General features: G+C 41.3%; 1 protein-coding gene across 1 annotated transcript in view; it reads right to left on the bottom strand.

The window, feature by feature from the left end:
- The window catches only part of csmd2 (CUB and Sushi multiple domains 2), a 232636-nt gene that overhangs the window by 134616 nt on the left and 72428 nt on the right, over window positions 1-25592 (bottom strand). Inside the window, exon 5 of the mRNA XM_086171636.1 lies at window positions 23728-23935. Coding sequence (XP_086027762.1) covers window positions 23728-23935 — 208 coding nt within the window. The remainder of the gene's footprint in view (window positions 1-23727; window positions 23936-25592) is intronic.

The following is a 25592-nucleotide window of genomic DNA, read 5'->3' on the forward strand; positions in this document are numbered from 1 at the left end:
GTGATCTCGGCCAGGTTTCTCGACAGTCGGGGGACGATTTTTAATTTTGGCACGAATCTGTGTTTTTTTTTCCACTCGGGTAGAGATTTAATTCACATCGAGATCCATCCAGATGAAAATTCATCCTCGTGCAATCCGTGGCACTAAAAGGCCACACTGGACAGAATCACTCACAAGGTTGTTGTAGCTTTTCAAACTCATTTTGAGCCAGGTGTGCCGTGGACCGTTGCCTGATGGACTGCATAAATTGCAAAGTTTAAATCTGAAGTAAAACAGGAGGAAACAAAAATATTGAAGAAAAAATTAAAAAGCTTCCGTAAGATAGAAATTCGTAAATAAAGCAGTGAATATAGCATTGCGTCATGGCTTTCGAAAGAACGCTTGGAAAATACGTGACACCTATGGGAACGTAGACGTTTAGAAATACTTTAATCGCAGTCAAACTCACACCTTTTCAACATCTCAATACTCCCACATCCTAGTTTTGACCTTAAAACACAACTAAAGAAATGTTAAACCTTTAACCGCTTCTTTCACGTTAAATCACAAGAGCAGTTTTGTGACATTGGCATGCTAACATACCGCAACGGGCGTTACAATCAGAACACAGCAATGAATTCCAAACGTGTTCCTCTGAACAATTCAACGTGACAGTATAACCGGTATTTTCTCTGTTTTTGTTTACTAATTGAACAAAATGTCTGTATTTAACCTCCAGTCTCCATGTCTTCACGCGAAAAAAAAAAAAAAAAACAGAAGTGTAATTGATGAAATGTCAACTAGGTGACCCATGAGTGTCAGACAAAATACTTAGAAAATATGAAATAAATGAATAAATAAATAGATAGTCTGTTGCATGTCTATGTGGGGTCCTGTGATTGACAGGCAGCCGGCGCAGTGCGAACCCCGCCTCTCGCCCAATGACAGCTGAGACAAGCTCCAGCACCCCCGCGACTCCGAGCCCAGGATAAGCAGTAAAATGAGTGGCTGGATGAATAAATACAGGAATTAAATAAAACGGCATTTCTACAGATGTCTAGTTTGATCTGGAGGAATGATTTAAAGGTTCGAGTGACCTTGCAAAGTCAACCGCGCACACGTTTTGCATGAGCTATCAGACAAACCAAACATGTGAGCTTCTTTTCTTTATTAATGCAAGTAGAATGCGGGATTTACATATTTATAGGTCAGATTGGACGGGGCTCCTTCCGTTGAGAATCCTGTTAAAATGCAATAAACATCGACGGGTTTGCTGCCACCGAATATGAAACGGTGCCGCGTCACCGTCCCGCAGTTTTACCGAGGTCGCGCCGGATGGAGAGAGTTGAACTTTGGCACGAGAAGATGCAGCGATAGGAGTCGTGATCCTCGATTGTTTGGAAAAGAGTGGGAAAATAGCGGGATAACGTCGGAGGACATTCTCAGGGACGATCTGGCTATTAGGATGGAGACTAATGTGTTCCTCTCAGAGGAAGGGTGACCACGAGGTCAGTCTTTATTGGGGCCGCGGATTATTTTTGTAATTGAATACTCGCCGGATTATTCCGACGATATACATCGTATTCAGATATCGTATTCAAATCATAATTTCTTTCTAATTTGTTTTTAATCCTTTCTTTTTTTTTTCTTTTCTTTCCTAATCTTGCCGGATAGGCACGGTAACCACGAGCTCCATCACGAGAACACGGCGGACGAGTCATCCCAGAGCTGCCGAACAGTTACGTATTCACGACTTTCACTTTCAGTAAATCATTTGCTCCCCTGCTGTTCACCCCAACATCGGCAGATCTGTCTTGGCGGTTTCTTTTAATTTGTTTGAGGGTTGTGGATAAAAAACACCCCATTGTTTGCCGTTTGAAAGAGTCCTCCTAAGGCATCAGATGAAAAGTGTGGGATGCACAAAAGATAGCGACTCTTTATCGAACCTTGTTCACTGACCTTTTGTCTGACTTGTGCAACTTGATTTTACAGATTAATGCCCGTCTTCTCTTTTGCGATCACTTGCCTTATTTCCTGCGTCTAATTTATCTTCTCCATACCGAGCTTGTAAAGACAAAGGTGATAGTAATCGCGAGGCATTCATTTGCATTGCTTATTGTTCACAAGTAACAATCACAGCATTGGGAAAAAAAAAAAAAAAAAAAAAAAAAAAAAGAAGAGCACGGCCATGGAAGACATTGAAATACTTTACCTTTTAAAGATTAAGAGTAAGTAGTATTACGCGGATTATTGGTGGATTAGACAGATCGACTGCGGCTGGTGCAGCACAGGAAGTTGGATTAATTCTGGCCCATCTTGGGTTTAAAGATTTCATCTCGATGTTACAAACTGGATTGGAAAGCTTGGTTTTGAATGTCTCTGCATTGTTTTTGCACATAAGACTCACTGTCACCGGCTTCACCACTGGCTCAACGGGAAACTGATTCTCAGTTAATTGTGGTTTCATTTATTTATTTTTTTCCCCAATCGGAGAGTCCTGGTTATTTGAAAATAATTCATTAACTTCCATTTTTGTTGACTATGAAAATAAACAGAGACGGAAAACAAAACAAAAAAAAAAAAAAACTCCCATCCTCTAAAACCAAATTTTAATACTTCTTTATTTTATTCATATTGTGATTATAATGATGATAATGATGATGATGATAATAATAACAATAATAATAATAATGATAATAATAATAATAATAATAATAGACATGATAATGACAGGTATTTTGGCATCATTTTTCTTTTTTTTCTTTTTGAAGCTTAAACCTGGAAGTGGACCAAGTTAATCCCCCACAATAAAACCCAAAATGGCAGCACTCGCACCTTGGCTGATCTCTGCTGTCGTTAGCATTTATTGGTCTTTCTGTCTTAAACTATTTGAGAGGATAACATTTTAAGATAGACTTGTTGACGGTTATATGCTGTATTTAGATTTAATCTCTGTTATGCTCATTTACCTTTTTTACGTTCACCCTCTTGTCCAATTATTTGAAAAGCAGAGTGCAGGTAAATATTGAGGTCATCAATCAAGTGATGTGAGAAAAGTCCAGAAAATAAAACACCTTGTGTCATAAGACAAGCTAAGAAAAGAGCCATCTTTTAAACATGACTGATTTGTCATAAAAAAAAAAAAAAAATAGAATAAAATCATCCAATTATAAATGGGGCTCTCTATCTGCTTCCTCCTGAGTCAGCAGTGACCTTTAACCTCTCATCCTTCACGATGACACATCCCACGGATCTGCTCACCGCAGGTGTGTCTCATGATAAAGCCGAGGGCAGAGCCAATAAACTGGCTATTTACAGGAAAAGCAGGAATAGGGGACACGTGTCTCCATTAGTCATACCTGACTGTCATTAATGGCTTTTGCAATTGTGTTGTACAACGCAAGTACGCGTTCATCAAAAGCAGAAGCGGCCAACCGCAAAGCTTACTGCCTGTGGTTTATACAATTAGATTTGTGTGGACGCCTGCTTTGTTACGGGGTAAAGCTTATTAAACCACTGCCTGTAGAGATGACATAAGTGGATGATTTGATGTCAGCAAAATAAATAAATGAATAAATGAATGCATTCACAAATTCAATCTTCTCATTAAGTTAGATGCTTGAAGTCATAACTGCCCTCATTGATGCCTTTACAATCAACCATTTGTACTGGAATGAATAAAATACATGTTGCGGGTTGCGTACCATTTACTAGGAATCAGTGCGGTACTAAAGATGCAAATCATTGTAGCCTTTAAGCTATTGCTACTTCGTTTTCACGCTTAGCACAATGATACAGTCAAGGTTGCCTTTTTTAGGGTGCTATTACATGAAAAATGTTGTCCCCTTACCTCGTGCGTCCGACCGGCTGTGCACTATTGGTGAACTATTGCAGAACTGTCTTGGAAATCTCAGAGGGAAACATGATCATCTAGCTGTCAGTGACATATCTGGGTTCAGGAGGACATTGCGGTGGTTGCAGAATGCAAGGGGACACATTGACCCAATCATCCCAGTCATCACAAAAGAAGAAAAACAACAAAAAAACAACGGTTTTGAGTTTCTGATTATGTTGTCACTTCTCACTCTGCATCCTCATGTTCTAACACAATAGGGAATGTCTGGTTCTCTGCATGATGGGTAAAGGACGGAGGAAAATCATGTAAAGGAACCAAAATGGGTTTTAAATGTCCTTGCCGTTCTTGGAACTTCCTGAAATACGTCCGCGGAGGTTCTCGGTCATCCGAGTCGCGGTTAGTTCCGGTCGAAATCTTTTCACGGCCTCAAAAAGATCAACCCTACTTGTTCCATTTGCCCGGGAATTCACAATCTCTCCGTTCACCTTTGTGACATATATAGGTTTGTGATCTGCTGTTAGGACCGCCAGTCCGACTACTCTTCTACTCGATCTACTCTTTCTCTGCGGATGTGAAAGTATGTTGGACGGACCCGTGACTAAGAAAAATCATTCATCTCTCCGAGCTGACAAGGGTAGATGCGTACGGCCTCTCGTCCCTTTTGTTGCGCATGTTTTAATATCTGTTGGACAGCGATCACATCTCCTTGGTTCCAATTATTTAGAGGTCGATTTGACATTTTGCTGTGGATTTTCTTTTCCCCGTATTGAAGCCGCTCTGGGATGATAAACGGGGTGCGCTGGCTCGGAAGTAACACTACGATAATACCACATCTTTTTATGTTTTCGGCAAGGAATCCGCAGTAAACATTCTTTATTGTGCCTCACCTATAGCTGCAGAGTTTTTTCACTTCATTGTCTGCTTCCCTGATTCTGCTGCATGTTCAACACATACCGTCGGAGTCACTCACGCCGACAGAGGCTCGAACGTTGAGCCACAAAGCACGGTGGACCGTCTGAGCGGCCGTCCTTCCACTCGCCCGTAGCCTTAGCCTTATATAGCCCACTACTTGGGTGTACCACTGTAGCAGCGTTCCATCATTTTCAGGCAGTTGCTGTTTTTGTTTTTTTTTTTTTTAATAAATGTCTTCTTCTGGGAGCCCATTTCTCACTCCTTGCTAACAGTAAGCCTCCTCACAGAGACATTACTAACCTGGACAGTGTAAGAGCTGATACGGCTCTATGTATATTATTTATTCACATCAGGGGTCGACAGCACCTATAACATTTGGATAATTATAGATTCCATTGTAAAATATATATCAATGGACTTGGATGAATAATAAAATGGAAATTGCAAAAGTAGATGTGACTCACAGATGTGTTAAATCTCCAACAGACCTGTTTTTTTATTTTTTTTCAGCATTTTGAGACAGAAATGAAATCAAAATAAATTCAAATCTTGTCAAATAAGAGCAACCTTACAAATAAACATTTCAACGGATATAGATTTATCTGGAGTAGACTATCTTGTATCTATATCTTGTAGACATTTCAGCGTGTCCTTGCGCTCTTTGAATCCGCATTTCGTAAATTTAATACCTCATGTATTTTGCATGATGGAATACTGAGAATGTGATTCCAGCAGCTGCGATGCTGACCTTAGCTAAGGTATCAGTCATCAGCTTTTTTTCCTCCTCTATAAAAAGAAGGACAGAGACGGCAGGATAGTATGTTACTTCAATGAACTACACCATTCTATTAAGGAATAAACACATCTGTCTTCCTGCAACACGTTTACTCCTTATAAAGGAAGCGGAAACGCAGCACACACACACACACACCCTGGACTCTATTAGATGGACAAATGAATAGTTTCTCATCAATAAGAAACCTGAGTTTACACAAAAACAAAAGGGGTTCGAGTGCAAGCGAGAAGTGAGAAAACGCATATATGACACACGTATGTTCATACCTGCCGGCTCGGGAGGTTTCATGGAACCAATAACTTGAGTTAAATAATTACCATATGACGTCTTGCTGCTGTAACATGAGAATAATAAGAATAAGAACAACTTTATTTATCCCGAAGGAAATTGGTTTTGCCATAGTGTCAAGTAAAACATAACAATAATAAATAATAGTAGGAAATTGTATAAACAGTATAAAAAAAGGGGGGAGAATAAGAAATACAAATAAAACTATAGAATGTCTAAGTAACAACTCAAGGCTATAAAGAGTCTTAAGGTCTCAAGTACAAAGATTCATATATATATATATGGAGGATCGAGGTTAAAAAAGTTTCTTGCTGACGGTTTTAAAAAAAACAAATAAACTCTATATTAGAAAAGGAAAAGCAACCGAGTGCACGCATGTATTTCAATTAAATCATATTCTACTTTCAGTAATAAGGACAAGTGAATGCAATTTCACCGCCGACGTCGTCATCCAGGCTGATAAAATAACCTTCGCTTCTAAGATCTAGATTTGGATTCGTGGTCGTTAATATCTCAGGGTCGTGAGAAAAGCCGGTAGAATTTATTCTTGAGTTAAAATTATGCCAGCGGCCTTTACTTAAGAAAAAAAGAGAGAGCAGATTTTTTTTCAAACAAATCAGCTATCACAATAAGCTCAATCTGTGAATGAGACGGAGGGGAATATTCCCAATCTTACTTCACCAAGGATGAAAACTTCCAACAGCTGAGCTCATTAGATAAAGGAGGATAAATGTTTTGACAAGGAGTTGTTTTTTTGTTGTTCTTTTTCACAACAGTGCGCTTTCAGACGCCTCCCCAGCGGCGCCCCTCCATCCTTGGAAGTTACACAACAGCTTTTTCCCAGCAATTTAGACGTCCTTCGATTGACAGCAGCCGAATTCAAGTCTTTCGCAGGATATTACAAACACATTTGAAGTTTGATGGAAAAACTGAAGGCTGATCCTGACCGTCTCTCATATGGCCACTTACAATGGTTACCAAGCTCATTTGTGAAAGTTGGTGATGCCGTGTGTTAAATAATTGCAAGTGAAAAGCTATAGATAAATATGGTAGCTTTAGTAATCGAATCTGACGGACTCATTCCTGATCCTATCTCTTCTCCTCACTCTCAGAAACCCTCAGATTTCATCTGAACTTCATATACCGTCCTTGTTCGATGATGCCTCCGTAAGAACAGACCGTGTTTCATGCAAACAGGTGAAAAATGACTCACACTTAAATTTTGAAATGGCTCAAAATCAAAATGTGACCATAAAAAAAAATAAATCGATAAAAATAAAACTTCTATAAAATCTTTCAGTGAATATCAATTCTTCTGCTCTGGCAAATGATTAACATTCAAAACACGTATATGAGTATTTATCACCTGTAAGACCTTGATGAAAATGTTGATAAATCAATCGTCTGGTCTCGTACCTCCTGGTGGAGGAGCTTTGCAGAGCGCTGAGGGACCAACTAGGCAGGATGGAACCACCAGAGTTCACTCAACCACCTTTCAGTTCAAGTCAAACACTGAATCAAATTCTCAATTGGTGTCATTAAATAAGGAAAGCAGTCTTATCTGGCAGGAACCGTAAGCAGGGTAATAAGCTGCACTTGTGCAAACATGTCATAACCTTGGCTTGATTTGAACTCCATGTAGCCATTAATTTGCTCTCTCTGTATTTCCACTTTTTTTTTTTTTTTTTTAAGACTGTTTAAATGTCTGCGCTGTTTCTGCGCTTCCTTATCCTTCGCATCTCTTTAGCCTTGTTCGCGTCCCGTGAAAACAGGAGCAAAAGCCCGGGTGAGTTTACCTTGGGGCTTTTAAAGCCTTTAGACTAAGGATTTATACCAACAAAAAAAACAGCGTGGTAGAAAAGGAGAAAGAAATCTAAAAGAGTACATTTCTCAAGCGCTAGTTCTTCAACAGTAATACATGTTCCTCCTTGCTGGATCAATGACTTTTACACACATTGCAGTTATTTTACATGATGCAGATATGCTCTGTATGACTCGGGCTTTAGAGAGAGCTAAGATCTTACAACACAAAGTCCACAAACTGTACATTGTCCCGTGGATACATGAATAAATGACTCTTGCATGTTGGTTTTATGGACTTTCAATGAGAAGATCCTTGAAGAAGGATGGGTTGTTTCATGAGAAGCACCACTATGAAAGACGGAGGGGGTAAAAAGATAAACAAAACCAAGAGAAAGACGTGTCAGCACTCGCCGTGAGAAGAGCAACGAAACGCGTAAGCTTCGTTGTAGCTGATAGCCGACTCTCCAATTCCCTCACCAACGCTTCCACACCAAGAGAAATAATCCCTCGGCAGCTCAGCGTCTGCCCGCGCTGCTGCTGCTGCTGCTGCTGCTGCTATACATATATATATATATATATATAGCACATTCAAGAAGTAAAAACACAATTCCTTGACCTTTGACATGACATAAAAAAACAAACAAACAATCAAAAAAGGAATAAAACAACAAAAAAAATGAAAAACACCAACAAAAGTCGAAAGTCAGAGCTCTAGTACGTTAGGAAAGGCCAGCACTCAGAGTAAATATTGAAATAACATTATACATCTTTGTTGCTGTGACTGACGTTAGTACTGCGCAGCTACCACTACAAGTATTGTTGTTGTTTACTACTAGTTGCAACTTTTGCACATTTATACTGTTTATATATTGTCATTTTGTTTAGGTGCAACTTATTAATGCAAGCCCTACGTGTTTATATGTGTATATATATATGTGTGTATAAATATATATATATATATATATATATTGTTAACACTGTTTATTTTTTAATTCTTTAAAAATTTTAAAAAATAAATTATTTTTGTTAACTTTTCTTGCACTGTCCACTTTCTGCTGTAAATGGTTGAAATTTCCCCAGTGTGGGACGATTAAAGGAATATTGTATTCTATCGTGTTCTGAGAGCAGCAAAGTAAGAATGGATATTAATTAACATGCAAAGAAGGATTACTCACCATACGAAAAGATAATTTCGAAGGCAAAGTGCATTGACAGAGGCAGGGTTTTAAAATAAAATGTTATAATGCCACAACAAGAATATACAAACAATACCGTGTCACTATTTCACAGTAATCCTTTACTGACTGAGGGACAGGATTATAAGAATTATGATATGATTCGTGATAATCCAAAGCAGAAGATGTGAGCAAACCTTAAGTGAATGTACAATTGACTGCTGTGGTAAAGCCATCCCTGATATTCATGATTTAATTGGAAAACTAATTCTATAGAAGTCTGATTACACTGAGTGGCGGCAAGAAAATAGCAGTATGATTGTTGGACCGTTTATATTGTTGCGCTGCACATTAATTCTGAGAGAAAAAGCAAAATTTAAAAAAAATTGAAAGCTTCAAAATTGCTTTTGGCCCGTAGGTACATATAGTGTGTGAAGAAAAATAGATTTAAAAAAATAGATAAATAGATAGAACTCATTAAAAAAGGCTGCCGGAAGGAAATTTGCCTAATTATTTAATGGCTCAAAAAAGGAATTTTGGCTAATTGATGACAATTATCTCCTCAACCAATCAAGACAAGTTTATCACAGAACATCAGCGTTCAGTTTCCTCAAGGAAGCAACAGAAACAGATGTTTTTTTCCATTTTTTTTTAATTCCCAATTCCTTTTTGCTGAATGACCTTCTGTTGAAGATTGGAAACTGATTATTATTTCATTGTCAGCAAAACATGCTGAGCAACTCTGTCTCTTGCAAACCCCTGTCATGGTTTTAGGGGTTTGCTGAGATCAAATTCTTACTTTTTTCCAACCTTAAAACTGATTTAACCACTGACAGAAGAAGACAGGAGCAAAGAACGATTGCAGTTCTCTGGGATCATTATGGTATGTCGACATCTTTGCGGGACTCAACAAAAGCCTTTTCCCAAACAGAGGCCCGCCCATCAGTTCAACAACAATCCCTCAAACACTTTGACCTCATCTTGCAGTTACAATTCACTTGTGTACAAAAAAAATAAATATAACTGCTTATGAAAAGGCAAAAAATGACATCAAAACAAAAAAAAAAAGGCATGGTTTGGCTTGTTGACATACACAGGTCCACTGGAAAAAAAAAAAAAAAAAAAAAGGGAAAACTGAATATAATTCAAATCCAACCAAAAGAGAAAGAAAGCTGTTTTTTGCAACAAGTCAGACTCAAGTGAATTTAAAATCAAGTTCTTGACATTTTGCCCACTGGTCGCACACACTGCAGTCAGGGTTTTCTACACTGATGTCACCTTTTGGCTCCTCGCATGCAGCACACTCCTTCTTTTCGGGAGGCCGCGATTGCTGGTCAAAGCACGTTCACTGGAGTTCATAAAGGTTCTTTAGTAAATATATTCAGGATGGCTTCATGTCACCTCATAGGGAAGAAGGTTGATGCGGTGTTTGGGAAGAGAATAAGTATTTCACCGCCACACTTCACTGACGTTGGCTCGTATTTACCAGATGCCCGCCGGTCCCGAGACAACAAGCGCATTTTATGCATTTTATTCGAGATACTTTTATTCTTGATGGAAAGCTTAGGTTTTTGAAAATGTTGATTGGCTGACAATCATGGAAGCTCTGCGTGACTCAAGGTGATTTTACATGTTTTGCTTCACTTCGGATAAAACGATCCCCTCTTTGTGCATTTCAGCGTGTCATTTTGAATAGTTTTTTTTTTCACGTTTCACAATAAAAGGTGTTATTTATAAGTGCTAGAGCTTCGGCATCTACAGTGAGTTCTTGACTTTATCCAGAAAGCGTGTCTAGAGAGCAGCACGCTCCATGACTGCGCTGGCAGTGGATTCAGTCAGGATCTGTGACCAGTGCGGGACAAAAATAGAGTTACACATGGTTTTTTTTTTGGAAAATATCCTTTTCGGTCTTCACATCTTCCTCAATCTTTGAAAAGTTATTCGTTGATTTGCCCCACTGGGTGTTAATTACCAAGAATAATCATCTATGACGGCTCATTATGTGTGTGTGTGTGTGTGTGTGTGGGGGGGGGGTTGATGAATTATTGAATGAAACCTAAAGGCGAATGGCTTCTGTGCCAGTTTGCCACAGCATGATGTAAAACAGCCAAAAAGAAGGAAAAAGTCACTACAGCGTCAACGTTCAAGGCTTTTTTGGATGACAGTGTGCCTCTTCATCAAGAGATGCAATATTTGACACCCAGTACGACTCCAACCCAACCTGCAATCCACGGATCCCAATGGGAGATTATTCAACTTTATTCATAATTGATTATTATTTCAGCTTCATGTAGGTCACACAGCAACCATTAAACTAGTGATTTGTTGTGCAAAACTATTTTTGATTTCTGTCTATTTTAAGTAGTTGAATGTATATATATATATATATATATATATATATATATATATATATATATATACGAGTACGGAGAGTGTGGAAAAGAGGTAAAGAAAAGGATTCATGCGGGTTGGAAGGGGTGGAGAAAAGTGTCAGGGTTACTATAAGATACAAGACCATCTGCCAGAAGGTCAGGAGAGGTGGACGAGAGGACGAGACAGAGGTGAGAACAACGACGCTCTCTGGCCTGGACACACTGACAACTACCAAAAGACAGCAGGCAGAGCTGGAAGTTGCAGAAATGAAGCTGTTGAGGTTCTCTTTGGGAGTGACCAGGATGGACAGGATCAGGAACGAGTCCATCAGAGGGACGACATGTGGTAGATGTTTTGAAGAGAAGGTCAGAGAAGCCAGGCTGAGATGGTTGGGTCATGGACAGAGAAGAGATAGTGAATATATTGGTAGACGGATGCTGGAATTGGAGCTGCCAGACTGGAAGTCTAGATGAAGACCAAAGAGAAGATTTATGGACGTAGTGAGAGAGGATATGAAGGTAGCTGGTGTGAGAGAGGAGGATACAGAGAATAGGGTTCTACGGAGAAGGTTGATCGCCATGGCGACCCCCGAAGGGAAAAGCTGAAAGGAAAGAAAGAAGATATACAAGATATACAATCTTATATTGAAGATTCAAAGTGTTGATGGTCATCTCTACAGTGTGGAAACATCTTCTGCACAATGACATTCTTACCTTCCTGTCCGCAGTGCATTTGGAGTTGTATTGATAATAAAAAGTGTAAACATTGTTATAAATGTGAACAGTGTTGGCGGCGCAAAGATAAAACATAAAGCGCAGCTTGTTGTGCACTCAGAAAGTGCACGTGCAAGGACGAGCGCGGTTCAAACGGCAGTTTCAAACAGTTGAAAAGGAAGAATGAGTGTCAGCTGAGAAGCAGCAGTCGGGTAGAACGAGTTCTTCAGTCATAAATTATATATGTATATAGTTATTGTAAATTTTGTCATTATTTTTCATATATTTAGGGTTTTGGGGGGTTTGTATTTTGTTTTTCCTCTGGTAATGTAGTGTTTCATCAGTCAGTGCCATGACATTTAAAACAGTCCTTGTGTTTTTGCTATTACTGTGAAATATCAGTCAGTTGGATGGTGCAGCGTCATCTGGGGAGTCCAATCCTTTGCTCTTGGTGTCATTCTGATGTAAAACTAACTGAAAATAACCTTAAATTAACTGATCACATTTGTGTCCTACCCAACTGGTCTTATTTGTCATGTTTGTCAAACTGATTTTTTGAAAGGAAAGCTCTCCTTAAACACTGTGAAGCAAACTTCCCATATCTGTTTCAAGCTTTGCAGAGCAAAGTTTTGCCGCCTTAATCGATTTCGCCGCTGCGATATCACATGTTCCAGTGAGGAGACGGACGAGCGACGCAACCAGGAAACACAGAAGCATTTCGCTGGAGTCGGATCAGCGGCGGTAGATATGATGAAAGCAGGCTTATTCGTCCCGACACTTTCAGGTGACGAAGTTCCCTTTGTTTCTCCACCAAGCACACGACTGAGGCTGAGCAGAATACCGACAAAAAGACATTCATGTTATACAACTGTGTTGCTTTATTTTAGAAAACTTTTGTTTCTTTTTTTTTTACATTAGGACGCCCGTACATTCTGTCGGTACGGCAGTGATGCTACCCAGATAACCCTCAAAATGTCAGTTCACACCAAAAAAGGAAAAAGTTAATGCAGAATTTTGCGTTCTCAACAAGATATGGATCGTTAAATATCTATTTTCTGCTTTCAAAAATCAAAAGTCCTTTTTGCTTTTCATATAAAGTTGGGTTGCATATCTTTAACCCCTGTTTAATGCTTGTGATGGTCATAAAGTTAAAAATATAATGGTTACACTGGTGAAATGATTGTTTTTGTTTTTACTGTTTATTACTTCCAAAGAAATATTTTCCTTCTTGATGTGCACCAGAATTTCAAATATTTACATAGTATGCTTATCGTCGCAGTTAATTAAAATTTACTGCCTCTTACAATTGAACATCATTCGTATTGAGCAGAATTAATTTAAAGTTATCGTTTCTCAGGTTTCTCAACTCACACCAGCTCAGATTTTAAGGCTTGTTTTTCGAGATTTCATTTTTAGCGGTCTTCCTGTGAGAGAGCATTTAGCCAAGATTTTTATTTTTTTTTGAGTTAGAAGGTGACAGTTGAAAATAAATTCTAGTCTTTATCAAGCTGAGCGTTATCAACATGTATCCATGTGTCTCAGTGTCCGGAGATGATTGAACTGCACATTTCTCTGATGAACAAACATCTGGACACGCCGAACATTTAAACCCATCCTTTTTTCCCAAATGCCATTAAAATGCATTTATACATAACAAAGTTACTGCCTTTCAGGATCTTCTCGCTGTAACAGGTAGATCTCGCTCTACAACAGACTGCTGACAAACTGATCCCGCGGTCTTCTTGCATCAGACTTTCCTCTCCAGACCTCCGCCTGCCCCGTCCACACACTGTGACCGAGCAACTGACTGGTGTGACGTCTCCCGCGGTCCCTGTGGGACACACCATGTCACACACCATGTCACACACCATGTCACACACCATGTCACACACCATGTCACATGCTGGGTCACACCAAACACACTTTTCTTAAATGCCGTTTGAGGACAAAGCAGTAGAAGCAAGTCTTGAGGGGTGGGAGGAGGAAGCAGTAGTGGTCATTATTATTATTATTATTATTATTATTATTGGTTTTGTGGTTTGTGGCCACCACTTGACATTTGTTACTGGATCAGAGGCAGCAGCATGATAAAAAGACCAGAAGCATGAACTTCTGTAATTTCCAGACTATTGAGCGCACCTGAATATAAGCCGCACCAGCTAGAATAAATAAATGTGTCCATATAAAAGCCACGCTTGTCTGTAAGCCACAGGTGTCCATGTTGTAACATGAGATGTTTACACAGAAAGGTGTTGCAGAGAAACTTTTTTTTTGACTTTTAATTAACTACATACTGGTAACATCCACAAATACGTACTGGAAATCCTTTTTTTTTTTCCTGAACAGGACAGCTGATGAAAAAGATGAACCATAAATAACACAAGGAAAAGTCCATCCATCCAATTATTTTCCATATTTCCCGCTCTGTCAAACTCCAGCTGATCGCTATCTTGGTCTTCCTCCTACGTAACAAAACCATTCAGGTTGCCTTCCTCTGTGTCGGAACTGAATTTAGCCTCGTCACATTGGTCCGATGTGACGAGGCTAAATGTTTTAGCGGCTTGAAGTTGGTTAGCACAAAAAAAAAATCCATAAATTAGCCGCATCATTGTTGAAGCCGCAGTGTTCAAATCCTGTGAAACAAGTAGCAGCTTTTAGGGAATTGAGGAAAGAGCCTTGAACCTTATTAAAAGGTGTGCAGTCACAGATTGGGGGAAAATCTAGAGGGAGACTCAACTACATGTACAGATCATTCTAATTATTAGTAAATAATTGATTTTATTTATTTGTATTTTTGCATGAACGGACACAGACATGAGGTCCAGGGTGTCACTGCCGTGCAGCCGTGAACATGTATCTGCGTGAGGATGGCAAAGCACCGGTGGATCTGCGAGCCTGAGAAAAGTGTGACAGACTGGATCCCAGCGGTGCAGTGCAAACACAACTAAATAGACACTCAGTCAGGGCACAGTGATCTGGCCCATTACCTCTAACCTCTGGTTATTCTCTGGTCTCCAGGGGGCCGGGGTGGAGGGGTGGAGGGGTGGAGGGGTGAGCACATGGCTGGACATGCTTTCATGGGCACACTGCTCTCCAGGTTTCTTCCCTCCGGGGAGCCGGTTTGTAGGTTAGACCAAATATTGCCTTGCAAATGGCCGCTCCCGCTGTTTCTTTGGATAGCGCAGATGTTTAATGGCCGTTGATGACGGATGAAAAGAGCCATTTGCATAATGCTAATACAGTTCCCACTAATATGTAAGAAACCATCAACTATACAAAACTGTTTGTAAAATGGTACATTTCATAATTGTTTTTTTTTTGTTTTTTTATAAACTGAAATTATTGTCTATGTGCTGTAATTATGTATAGAATTACAGCACTTCTTCTTCTTTCGGCTTTTCCCTTCAGGTGTCGCGACAGTGAGTCAACTTTCTCCATCTCACCCTATTCTCTGGATCCTCCTCTCTCACACCAACGACCTTCATATCTTCTCTCACTACGTCCATAAATCTTCTCTTTGGTCTTCATCTAGACTTCCAGTCTGGCAGCTCCAATTCCAGCATCCGTCTACCAGTATATTGACTCTCCCTCCTCTGTCCATGACCCAACCATCTCAGCCTGGCTTCTCTGACCTTCTCTCCAAAACATCGAACATGTGCTGTTCCTCTGATAGACTCATTCCTGATCCTCTCCATCCTGGTCACTCCCAAAGAGAACCTCAACATCTTCATCTCTGCAACCTCCAGTTCTGCCTGCTGTCTTTTGGTCATTGGAACAGTTTCTAGTCCAAGCATCATCGCTGGTCTCACCACTGTCTTGTACACCTTTCCTTTTATTCTGGCCAATAGTCTTCTATCACATAGAACCCCTGACACTTTTCTCCACCCATTCCAACCTGCTTGGACCCGTCTCTTCACCTCTTTTCCACACTCTCCGTTGCTCTGGACTGTTGACCCCAAGTACCTGAGATCCTCCAGCTTCTTGATCTCCACTCCCTGTAGCCTCACCGTTCCACCCGAGTTCCTCTCATTCACACACATATATTCTGTCTTGCTGCGACTAACTTTCATTCCTCTCCTTTCCAGAGCATACCTCCACCTCTCTAGATGTTCCTCTACCTGTTTTCTGCTCTCACTACAGATCACAATGTCATCCTCAAACATCATGGTCCATGGGGATTCCCGTCTAACCTCATCTGTCAGCCTGTCCATCACCATTGCAAACAAGAAGGGGCTCAGAGCTGATCCCTGATGGAGTCCCACCTCCACCTTGAACTTCTCTGTTACCCCTACAGCACACCGTACCAGTGTCTCTCAGCGAGCATACATGTCCTGCACCAGTCTAACATACTTCTCTGCCACTCCAGACTTCCTCATACAATACCAGAGCTCCTCTCTTGGCACCCTGTCATATGCTTTTTCCAGGTCTACAAAAACACAATGCAGCTCCCTCTGGCCTTCTCTGTACTTTTCTATTAGCATTCTCAACGCAAATACTGCATCTGTAGTACTCTTCCTAGGCATGAAGCCATACTGCTGTTCACAGATGCTGACTTCTGCTCTCAGTCTAGTTTCCACTACTCTGTCCCATAACTTCATTGTATGGCTCATCAACTCTATCCCTCTATAGTTGCCACAATTCTGCACATCCCCTTTATTCTTAAAAATAGGCACCATCACACTTTGTCTCCATTCTTCAGGCATCAGAGGACTGAACTTGCAAAAATAAACATCGTGCATGTTAGCAAGACTAGCTAAAGATTAATGTTCTCACTTGCATGTCAAAAGTACTAGTTTTTATACCAACAACCTTATAGGGCCATTTTGTGAGTCTTTCCCTGTCAGCCGCTCCCTTCAGGGGTCACCACAGCCAATCATCTGGCTCCATCTGACCCGCTCCTCACCATCCTCTTCCCTCACACCAAGTAATTTGATGTCCTCTTTCACTACATCCATAAATCTGTCTGGCCTGCCTCGAGGCCTCCTGCCTGGCAGCTCTAACCTCAGCATCCTTCTGCCCAGATATCCGTGCCCTTCCTCACACCGTATCAGCCCGGCCTCTGACTTTATCTGCCAAACATCCGAGCCCTCAGATGGACTCAGCCCGCCTTCCAATCCATCCTCCTCACTCCCAAAGGTGAGCGATAAAGCATAAACGCTTGCGTGAAGCACAATAGTGATTGTCATGTTTGACCTCTTGCTGCTTCACACACTGGTTCGACCTCACACACACACTGATATGTTTCCACCCCAAGACAAGACATTGAGAAGCATTATTCTTTACATTCTCTACTATGCATATCACAAAATGCATTATCCGACCAGGAATGACAATGGCATTGTTTACCAAAGCTCTGGTCATGATGCTAAAGCATCTCCCACGTGGGGACCATCTCAAGACATCGGGAATTCATACATGATTAAAAGAAAATAGTGACACTGCTCGCGACTTGGGACAAACTGGAGGTACTGATGTCTCTCTAGTGTTATTTATTTCACAGAGAAGGTTGGCAGAAGATTGCTAGAATTGATGGCTCTCAGGTGGATTTGGGCGGAAACTAAAGAATTCAACAGGGAGAAAAAAAGGCAGCGAGATTGACAGTTTTATTAATGAGAGATGCTGCTGCAAGAGTTGAATTATCTTAAAAGAGTGTTTCTGCAGCACTAAACTTTCAGCACTGTAACTAACGTTTCATACGCACCATTATTAGACTTATTCAAATAATGCATCAGCGCGTTAATAAGCTGTAAAACCATCTTTCACGATATATCGACCAGTTCCAGGTCTTGGGTCAAAAATTCCTTCATGAAACATACGTTTTTGAAAAAAAAAAAAAAAACAAGGGTTTGAAAAGTAGATTTAGATTTTATTTAATTTGAAGCCTCGACATCTCCATCACTTTTATGTCCTAGATTTAATATTTATTGAGTAAGTAATATGAGCAATTGACCCGCTGAGCCAGAAAGCCATTCTTGGCAGCTGTGTTGTACAGGTAAGTGATTGTACCGGTAATAGACTTCAAATAAAAATGTGAAATTCAAACCAAATATGTATGTGCTGCTTCTGGGAAAAGAGTCTATGCTGTGTGATGTGAGCCGTCCACTTTTTGTCCAAATGTAGGATCCTATATATGCATTTTAAGCCTGCGTAGCAACTGGATTTTTTAGACATGCTGGGAAAAGGGGTTTTAAAAACCATTATGTTGGAATTTCTAACCTTATCCTGAAGACAATGGGAGCCAATGCAACGTACCACTAAAATCCTGTAACGGCGGATTGGGAAGGAAAAGACAGACAACGTTAAAAAGACTGGGATCTCACTGGATTTAGAAATGAAAGGTTGACCGCTGCGGTCGACGTGTTTTACAAATCCCTCCTAACAAGATGGTGGGGCCTTTGTGAAGATCCTCCACGTCAATCAGGATGTCATCACCGGGCCATTTTAGCCATGAGATATTTGTACTGTACGTCTGCCTCTGTTAAGCCTCACCGGGGCATTTTCCTTTACAAAATCCAGCAAACAAATTAAACCCAATGGCTACGGATATCTACATTTCTAAAGAAAACCTAAATCGAGAACAAAAACAGAATGAAAGCAAAAGGTTAAATCAAATCGTATATAAAGTGGACGGCATGCATATCCTGGGCCGGGGATGAGGGAGGTATTACTACACTCACTCGCCGTTTATTTCTGTTGGAATCATTTGTGTCGAAGATTTTCTGATGAGAGCGCCACTTACAGTAAATGACTATGGAATATATAATGAAAAAGTATAGACTTTCATTTGGCAATAAGGTGAAACTATCCACTCCAATGCTTTTATGACACCCACATTGAAGGGAGTCTGAGAGAAACAAAGATACGGTTCCTCTGGACGTGACCGGACTAGAAAACACTGCGGCGAATTACCAGTAAACTCAAGTGAAAAATACATCCCACACACCAACAGATTGTGTTGTGGGAAACAGGATAACGGTTACACAGCAAATGCACTCCTACTCGGCCGTCACGCGGGATCCTAAAAACGCTTCTGTGAAAAGCGCCCTGCCAGATTCACCGCTACTTCAAGGCCTCACTCAGATGATGAAAATAGCCACCTGTCCACCAAAGCCCAAAATAGAATTCACCTGTAATCAGCAGACTTTGGTGATAGCGGCGCAGGTACGAGCGCAATGGTTAGCAGACGCCTCCAAGGACTCCGCTTCCATTCCCACACGGGCCTTTCTGAGTGGCGTTTGCATGCTTTCCCCATTTCTTCCCGCTGTCCAAAACCATCAGGAGATTCTTTGGAAAAATTGCCCGGATATGTTTCCCTGAGATCGAATCAATGACAGCTGGAAAAGACCAAAGCATCCCTGTGACCCGAAGTGCAGGATGGTATTACTGGAAATAGAAAGTCCTGTCAACTGAATATTCTTTAAATGCAATTAATTATTTGAATGCATCTAATATATTTGCATTACAAACAATAACCGCTTTCGCGCAGAAAAGTTCTTTAAACTTTTGCATAAAATTGTCCAGCTCAGATATTTTTTTTCTGTGAACCACCCTCTTTAACTTTAATTTAACTTTAATTTATAGTTTTTTTTTTTTATTTTTTTATTTGATTACATTTTAATTTAATTCAAATTTTAATTTAGTTTTTTTTTTTTTTTTTTTTTTTTCCCAGTAAGGGAAAGGAGTGAGGCAAGTGTCTGCAAGAATGTACCTCAAGCGCCGCCATCAACCACCAAAGAAGAGGAAGTCACACATATGTGATAACTCTTCACACATATGCAACCTGGATTTATATGCAAAATACATTAAATCATAGAAGAGTATTTTGATAGATGCTCGGTTTTATGATTTATTGAATCTGGCTGTTGTTCATATGAGGTTAATGCTACAAGGAGTTGGAGTTGGAGTTGCAGTGATCCTAAACTTAAATCTCATGAGCCGCAACCCATAAAACTTACCCACTCTCTTTGAAAAGGCAAAGAAAAACAACAAAAAAAAAAAAAAAAAAAAAGTTGAGGCATTTATTCCTCCAGAAATGAAAGATAGACACCTTGCTGTAAGTCCCAGTGGAAACCAGAGGAAACAGCCCCTGGACTTGCAGAAAAAAAAAAAAAAAAAGCCATTCCAAAAATGATTCACTCACATCTCAGGCGAGTCAACCTCGCAGCCAATCAATATCTATCCAGTGTTCTGCACTTCCCTCTTACACCTCTCTCACATATAGACCTGGTCCTTTTGGAGAATGTGAAGTTGACAGACATCAGCACTGCAGGGATAATCATTTACTCACTAAATATCAATGGCTCAAATCCGCGGAGAATAGAGTTAAAACGAAAAGGAAAAAGCATGGGAGGCTACCCACGGGGATCAAAACTCATTGGGCTGTCAGAGCTCTTAACAGGAAGGAGTAAGTTGTATTTACAGAGGGAGCGCTGTGTTGTGAGCAACGGTTGCCTAAAAAAAGAAGATGAAAGGATTCTCAAGGGATATAAGAGTTTGCAAAAGTTACCGAAAAAGAGAAAAGAAATGGGTTTGTTTTGGAAACACTTTCTGGAAAAATTCTGTGATTAGCATGTTCTGCCGAAGCGATACTGTGATTTTATTTTTGTACAATAAAGTCTTTAATATCACAATACAGAACGCTTTCAATTTCTGATTTGGGCATATCAGTATCTCTTTTTAGTGTCAAAAAGAGAAATTATTTTCTCACTTCCCTCTGCGAGTAGGTGGAGATGCAACGCGTTGCCAAACAAGTAAGCACTGTGTCAAATATTTACAGGGCACAGTTTCAAGCAAAGATACAAGCAGCACGTGAACATTAGACACGGCCTCCACAACATTAACGCTTTGTGAAGACAATATGGAAGCTTGTGAGGAAAGTTTTGCTATTTTATCCATCTGCACATCTGAGCTCCACGAGTCAGTTTTTCAAGGGTCTGCTGTCTTTTCCCAATGCGAGCTCTGCCGGCTCACCAACCATGCAATGCTTGGAGGAGGAGACCAGCAGCAAATGGCAAGAGCGCAGATTCACACGTACATACTGATGGCGATGCTTTGGATGACTGATGATTAAATCTTGTTGTCATTCAGAGGCAGGCTTTTGATTCTGGACTTATTACATCAGTCACATCGGTTTACTTACTCACTCCATCGGATATCAATGCCGGGAGATTAACACAAAACATACCTGTGTAAATCAGCCCGTTCCTTCTGACACCGACTGCGCTGTCACTTTATTTATCCATATACAATCACTGTATGCATACATAAATGTTTATGTGCAGGCATTTAAAGCTTTTTTTTTTTTAATTTTTCAACCACTTTTGTCACTTTTATTGTTTCTGTATTTTTTGGTACCCTTGAGTATTGAATAAGACGCTTCAATCGAATATATTATTATATATATATATATATTTTTTTTTTTTTTTCACATAATAAACTTTATTTATAAATATCCCATCAATTTAGGTTCACTTTGTACCAGATGAATAAATGAAAAAAAAAGTCTATTTCTCAAATAATGAAATAAAATCTAGTCGTAAAATACTATTGTTAATTAGTATTGCTGTATTATTATTAGGCTGCAAAATATCACAATATGCTGCAACATATTCAAAAATTGGACAAACTACAAATAGTTTGGTGTGCAAAAAGAGCTCATTAGTGTTTCCCGTACATTGATTGTGATGATGTGTAGCCATCTGTCACAATAACTACACATATCGATTGCCATTATCATTATGATTCCTCCTTAAATCATATGCAATGCTATTTCACCGTAGAGATGCACACATTGATTCCCATCATCCCCCAACACTCACACAAACAACCGCCGCTCTCAGTTCTGCAGAGCGTAGTTTCCAAGACGAGGCATTAATGCGCCGGCGGCCCAAATGCGATGCCTCTGGTCTGTGGGGGAAAGTCATTAAGCTGCAGAGAGAGAGAAGGCTCTCTCAGCCGCATTAAGAGGTTGTCTACTTTCGGTCAACACCATCACGGCGTTCCACCTAGCTTTACTTAGCTACTATCTGAGCATCCACCGGCCAGTCCCTCATCTACCGCTCAGCAAAAGTCTTCCAAAAAGTCCTCTAAAATGATCTATTATCCCCTCGTATCTCCTTTTCTCCGCCTCGGTGGTTCAATTTTCTTTGGACTTGTCATTCAATTTGTTTGGCGTAAGTTTGAAATCCACTCAGGAAAACTTAAACACCTTACTTCAAAAACAAACATCCTCAGTGTTGCTTTTTCTCTGAGATGACCATGATCAACAGTGACTTGTGTCGGGATTCACTTGACAACACACTCCCTCCCTACTTGTCACTTCGGTCCCACTGTTTCCCTCCACTCTTTGAAACGGTGAAACTATTTCGCAGGTACCCAAATGCAAACACCCCTAGCAACAGCTGCCACCCGCATGACGGGCTAAGTAGAGATTCAGGTGCCCCGAGCAGCAACAGACAGGAAATCACAAGTCTGGGACAACAAGCTGACGACATTGTAGGATGTGCAGAAGGAGCAAAGTGAGGCTGCCGCCTCGGAGAGTCGACTCTCAGTCGGCCAAACAGAGATTCACTCAACTTCTGTTCAGACGTTCTTTTGCAATCCTCCCGCAACCCTCCTTCCCCCCTTGCTCTTTCTGTCTCTTTACTCGTCCCCGTGCAACCCCAGGTGTTTGCTAATCTGAGGGTTCTCCAAGTTATGAAAGACACCCCGATTCTTGTGTGTGTGCATGAGCATCGTTTGGGGTCGGGGTGGGAGTGTGTGTGTTTGTGTGTGTGTGTGTGTGTGTGTGTGTGGGGCCCAAACACTCAGACTGGTGATCGCATTCAAGTTCACCAATTACCTCTTGAGCTAAGAGAGCTGTCAGAGCTGCCACAGATGGTGTGAGACCAACACCGATGCCAGGATACCCCACCTCTTCTTCATCATCAGGGCTGAGTGTGTGTGTGTGTGTGTGTGTGTGTGTTGTGAGAATACGTGAGAGGACAAGCAGGTGTGTCTGAGAGTAAGAACGCACGGTTCAAGTAAGAGAGGGGAAAATAACTGCACGCCGAGTATCGACCTCTTTGTTCTTTTCATATTAAATGATTCAAATTACAACCTGTTGCCACTGAAATGTCTTAAGGATGTTATTATCCGTTTATTTATTTATACCAGTTTCCCGTGGCCCTCGAGTTGGTTCTGTTAAAACTGTTAATACTGAGACAATGCCTTCACTAAGAGCTGCACTCCATAATGCCACATCCGTGCACTTCTAGCCCCGCGCATTAAGGTTTGCCCTGTTGACCGGCGAAATGCCAAAGACGTCAGCAAAAGACTGAATTCTCCAAAGTGTGAAAAGCAAGTCAAAAGCAGGGGGTAGAATTGTTTTATTTTCGTTTCGGCTCGATCTGAAGGAAAACCATCACGGCTGGATCGTGTTTTCAGCCTCAGGCGTCCGTCTTTGCCCTTTGATTAATAACGACTTGGTAAAATGATGATGAGAAACCCGACGCTCAAAACAAGGCAAAATGTCACAGGAATACCGGCGACGTAATGAGAGCCGTCGGCCCGATCGTCGCTTCTTCCGGGCCGTGAGCGATCGAGGAGATATCGCAAAAATAGAACATCAGTCAAGTAAGAATAGCAAGACATTCCCTCTTGAAATCAATATTCATAATGTGTCAAAAAGAATTATTTCTTGAGCCGCGAGACAAAAATCAACAGAACACCGAACGCTGCATTGAAGCGTAAGAGAAAATGCGTCCAGGTGGTGCAGCAGTTGTCTCCCCGCCCCCATCCCTTAACGTCTCCGAGTCCTCTGTGCCGACAGGGCGCCGCGAGCCGAGAACTCACCACTGTGAGGAGCCTTCGGTTCCGCTGACTTCCAGCAAGTCGTAGTCGTCCTCCAGCTGAAAGTCGGAGAACACCAGGGCGATGGTGTCCCCGGGCTCGGCCAGCACGGTCCAGGTGCAGTCGGCGTTATTGCTGTACTCGGCAGGGTAATTAGGCGTGGTGATCACCCCGCTCTGACCCCTCAGTGTCCCACCGCAACCATCTTCCGCTGCAGGCGATAAAAATGTTAAAAAAAGAAGTTATAAAACAGATACGAATAAGGATAATTGTAGACTCGGAGTAAAAAAAATGAGGTGTAAACACAAAACCGTAAGGGTTTCAGGGTCGTAAAAGTGCTGGATGCTTTAGAGCGGCTTGGTTTTATGTTGTGCCCGAGAGCCGCCAGAGACGACGCCTCTCGGAGGCTGAATATTCGCGGCACACACGGCCCTCCGTCTGGGAAGCCTTAAACCACAACTTCAAGTTTTGATGAACGGATCATTTTTTCGGCCTTTCTATCCAAAGCGAGGGACATTTAACCCGAGCCAGTTGAAAAAACACCACACGGGATATTTTCGGACCAACTTCCGCACATATAGCGAGCCAAAAATAGACATCTTAACTCATAATCATGATAGTTTTAAGTGTGCAATGACATTTATGTCCTTCCTTTGAATGGTGACTGTCGCCACCGAATTTCCAAACGGCCACCGGCACGGCGCAGGGTAAAATACGTGACGCAACGTAATGCAACTTGAGGAGACGATGATTAAATCCCGATTCGTTCAGATTTGCGCTCATCAAACCAACTTTTATCTCTTAAAGACGATTTTAGGGCGGCCATTAAATAACAAAGCATGTATTTAACGCCCTGGAAGGATAATCCCCCCGCTCATTTACTGACACGTCCGTTGTAATTTACAACACGGCCCTTCTGAAAACCGGAGCGTACCGTGGCATGTGTGTGTGTGTGTGTGTGTGTGTGTGACTCAGAATGAGGATGTTGTGGGATTGATCAATGGGTGGCTTGTGGACGTGGGGGCCCAGAGGCACGGCGCCCCGTCCATCGTCCATCCTAGCTGTCACCGCAGCCACCCCCCTCCTCCAGGGAGGGCAATGGGGTGTTTGGAAGAGCAGAAACCTGTGAGGTGTGAACCTCAATAGGAGGGAAACCAGGACAGAAGGGCGAGGAGGAGGAGGAGATGAAGAGGATGACAGGTGACAAGCGAGTGAGGAGTGCGGCGGGAGGTGGGCAATGAAGAAAGGGAGGGCCGGCGAGAGGGCTGACAGGTGATTGTTGCAGTGGGAGTGACAGGAAGTGGAAGGCAGACAGAAGAAAGGATGAGGAAATACATTGATATTCCACATGAGGTAGTTTCTTCACACCTGAAGGGAAGTCTATGACTCTAAACTGTCCACTTCACCTTGACTCTCCCGGTTGCGCTCCGCATTTTATGACTCCGACCGAAAGCCATGCAATATTAAAATACCCCAAAGAAAAAAAAATAAAGTGAACCAACGGTGCAGTTTTGAATGGACTCCAACTTAGGATTTAATAACAATGTTTTGCATGTCAAAAAAAAAGAAGGCAGAGAATTTGGAAAAGATACTTTTTTTTCTTGATCACATTTGTTTGTTTGGTGGGGTTGCTACGGAAACACCCTTTATTCGAAGAAATTCGGGTTAATCGGCCAGCCGTCGGCCGTCCACAAGAGCAGAGGTACCTGCCATGAAAAGACTCAACAATCGCACTCCTGAGGAGTCCATGTTGAGATTTATGTGTCCATGCAAGACCAAAGTGGTAAAAATTGCCACTGGGAAATGTGTTGTCATCTGAAAAGCCGTCATAATACAGTCTAACAGCGCAGGATTATCATGATATTCTA

The sequence above is a fragment of the Fistularia commersonii genome, chromosome 24, assembly GCF_037954325.1.
Source record: "Fistularia commersonii isolate RoL2024-O1a breed Wild chromosome 24, RoL_Fcom_v1.0, whole genome shotgun sequence".
NCBI classification, from domain to species: Eukaryota; Metazoa; Chordata; class Actinopteri; order Syngnathiformes; family Fistulariidae; genus Fistularia; species Fistularia commersonii.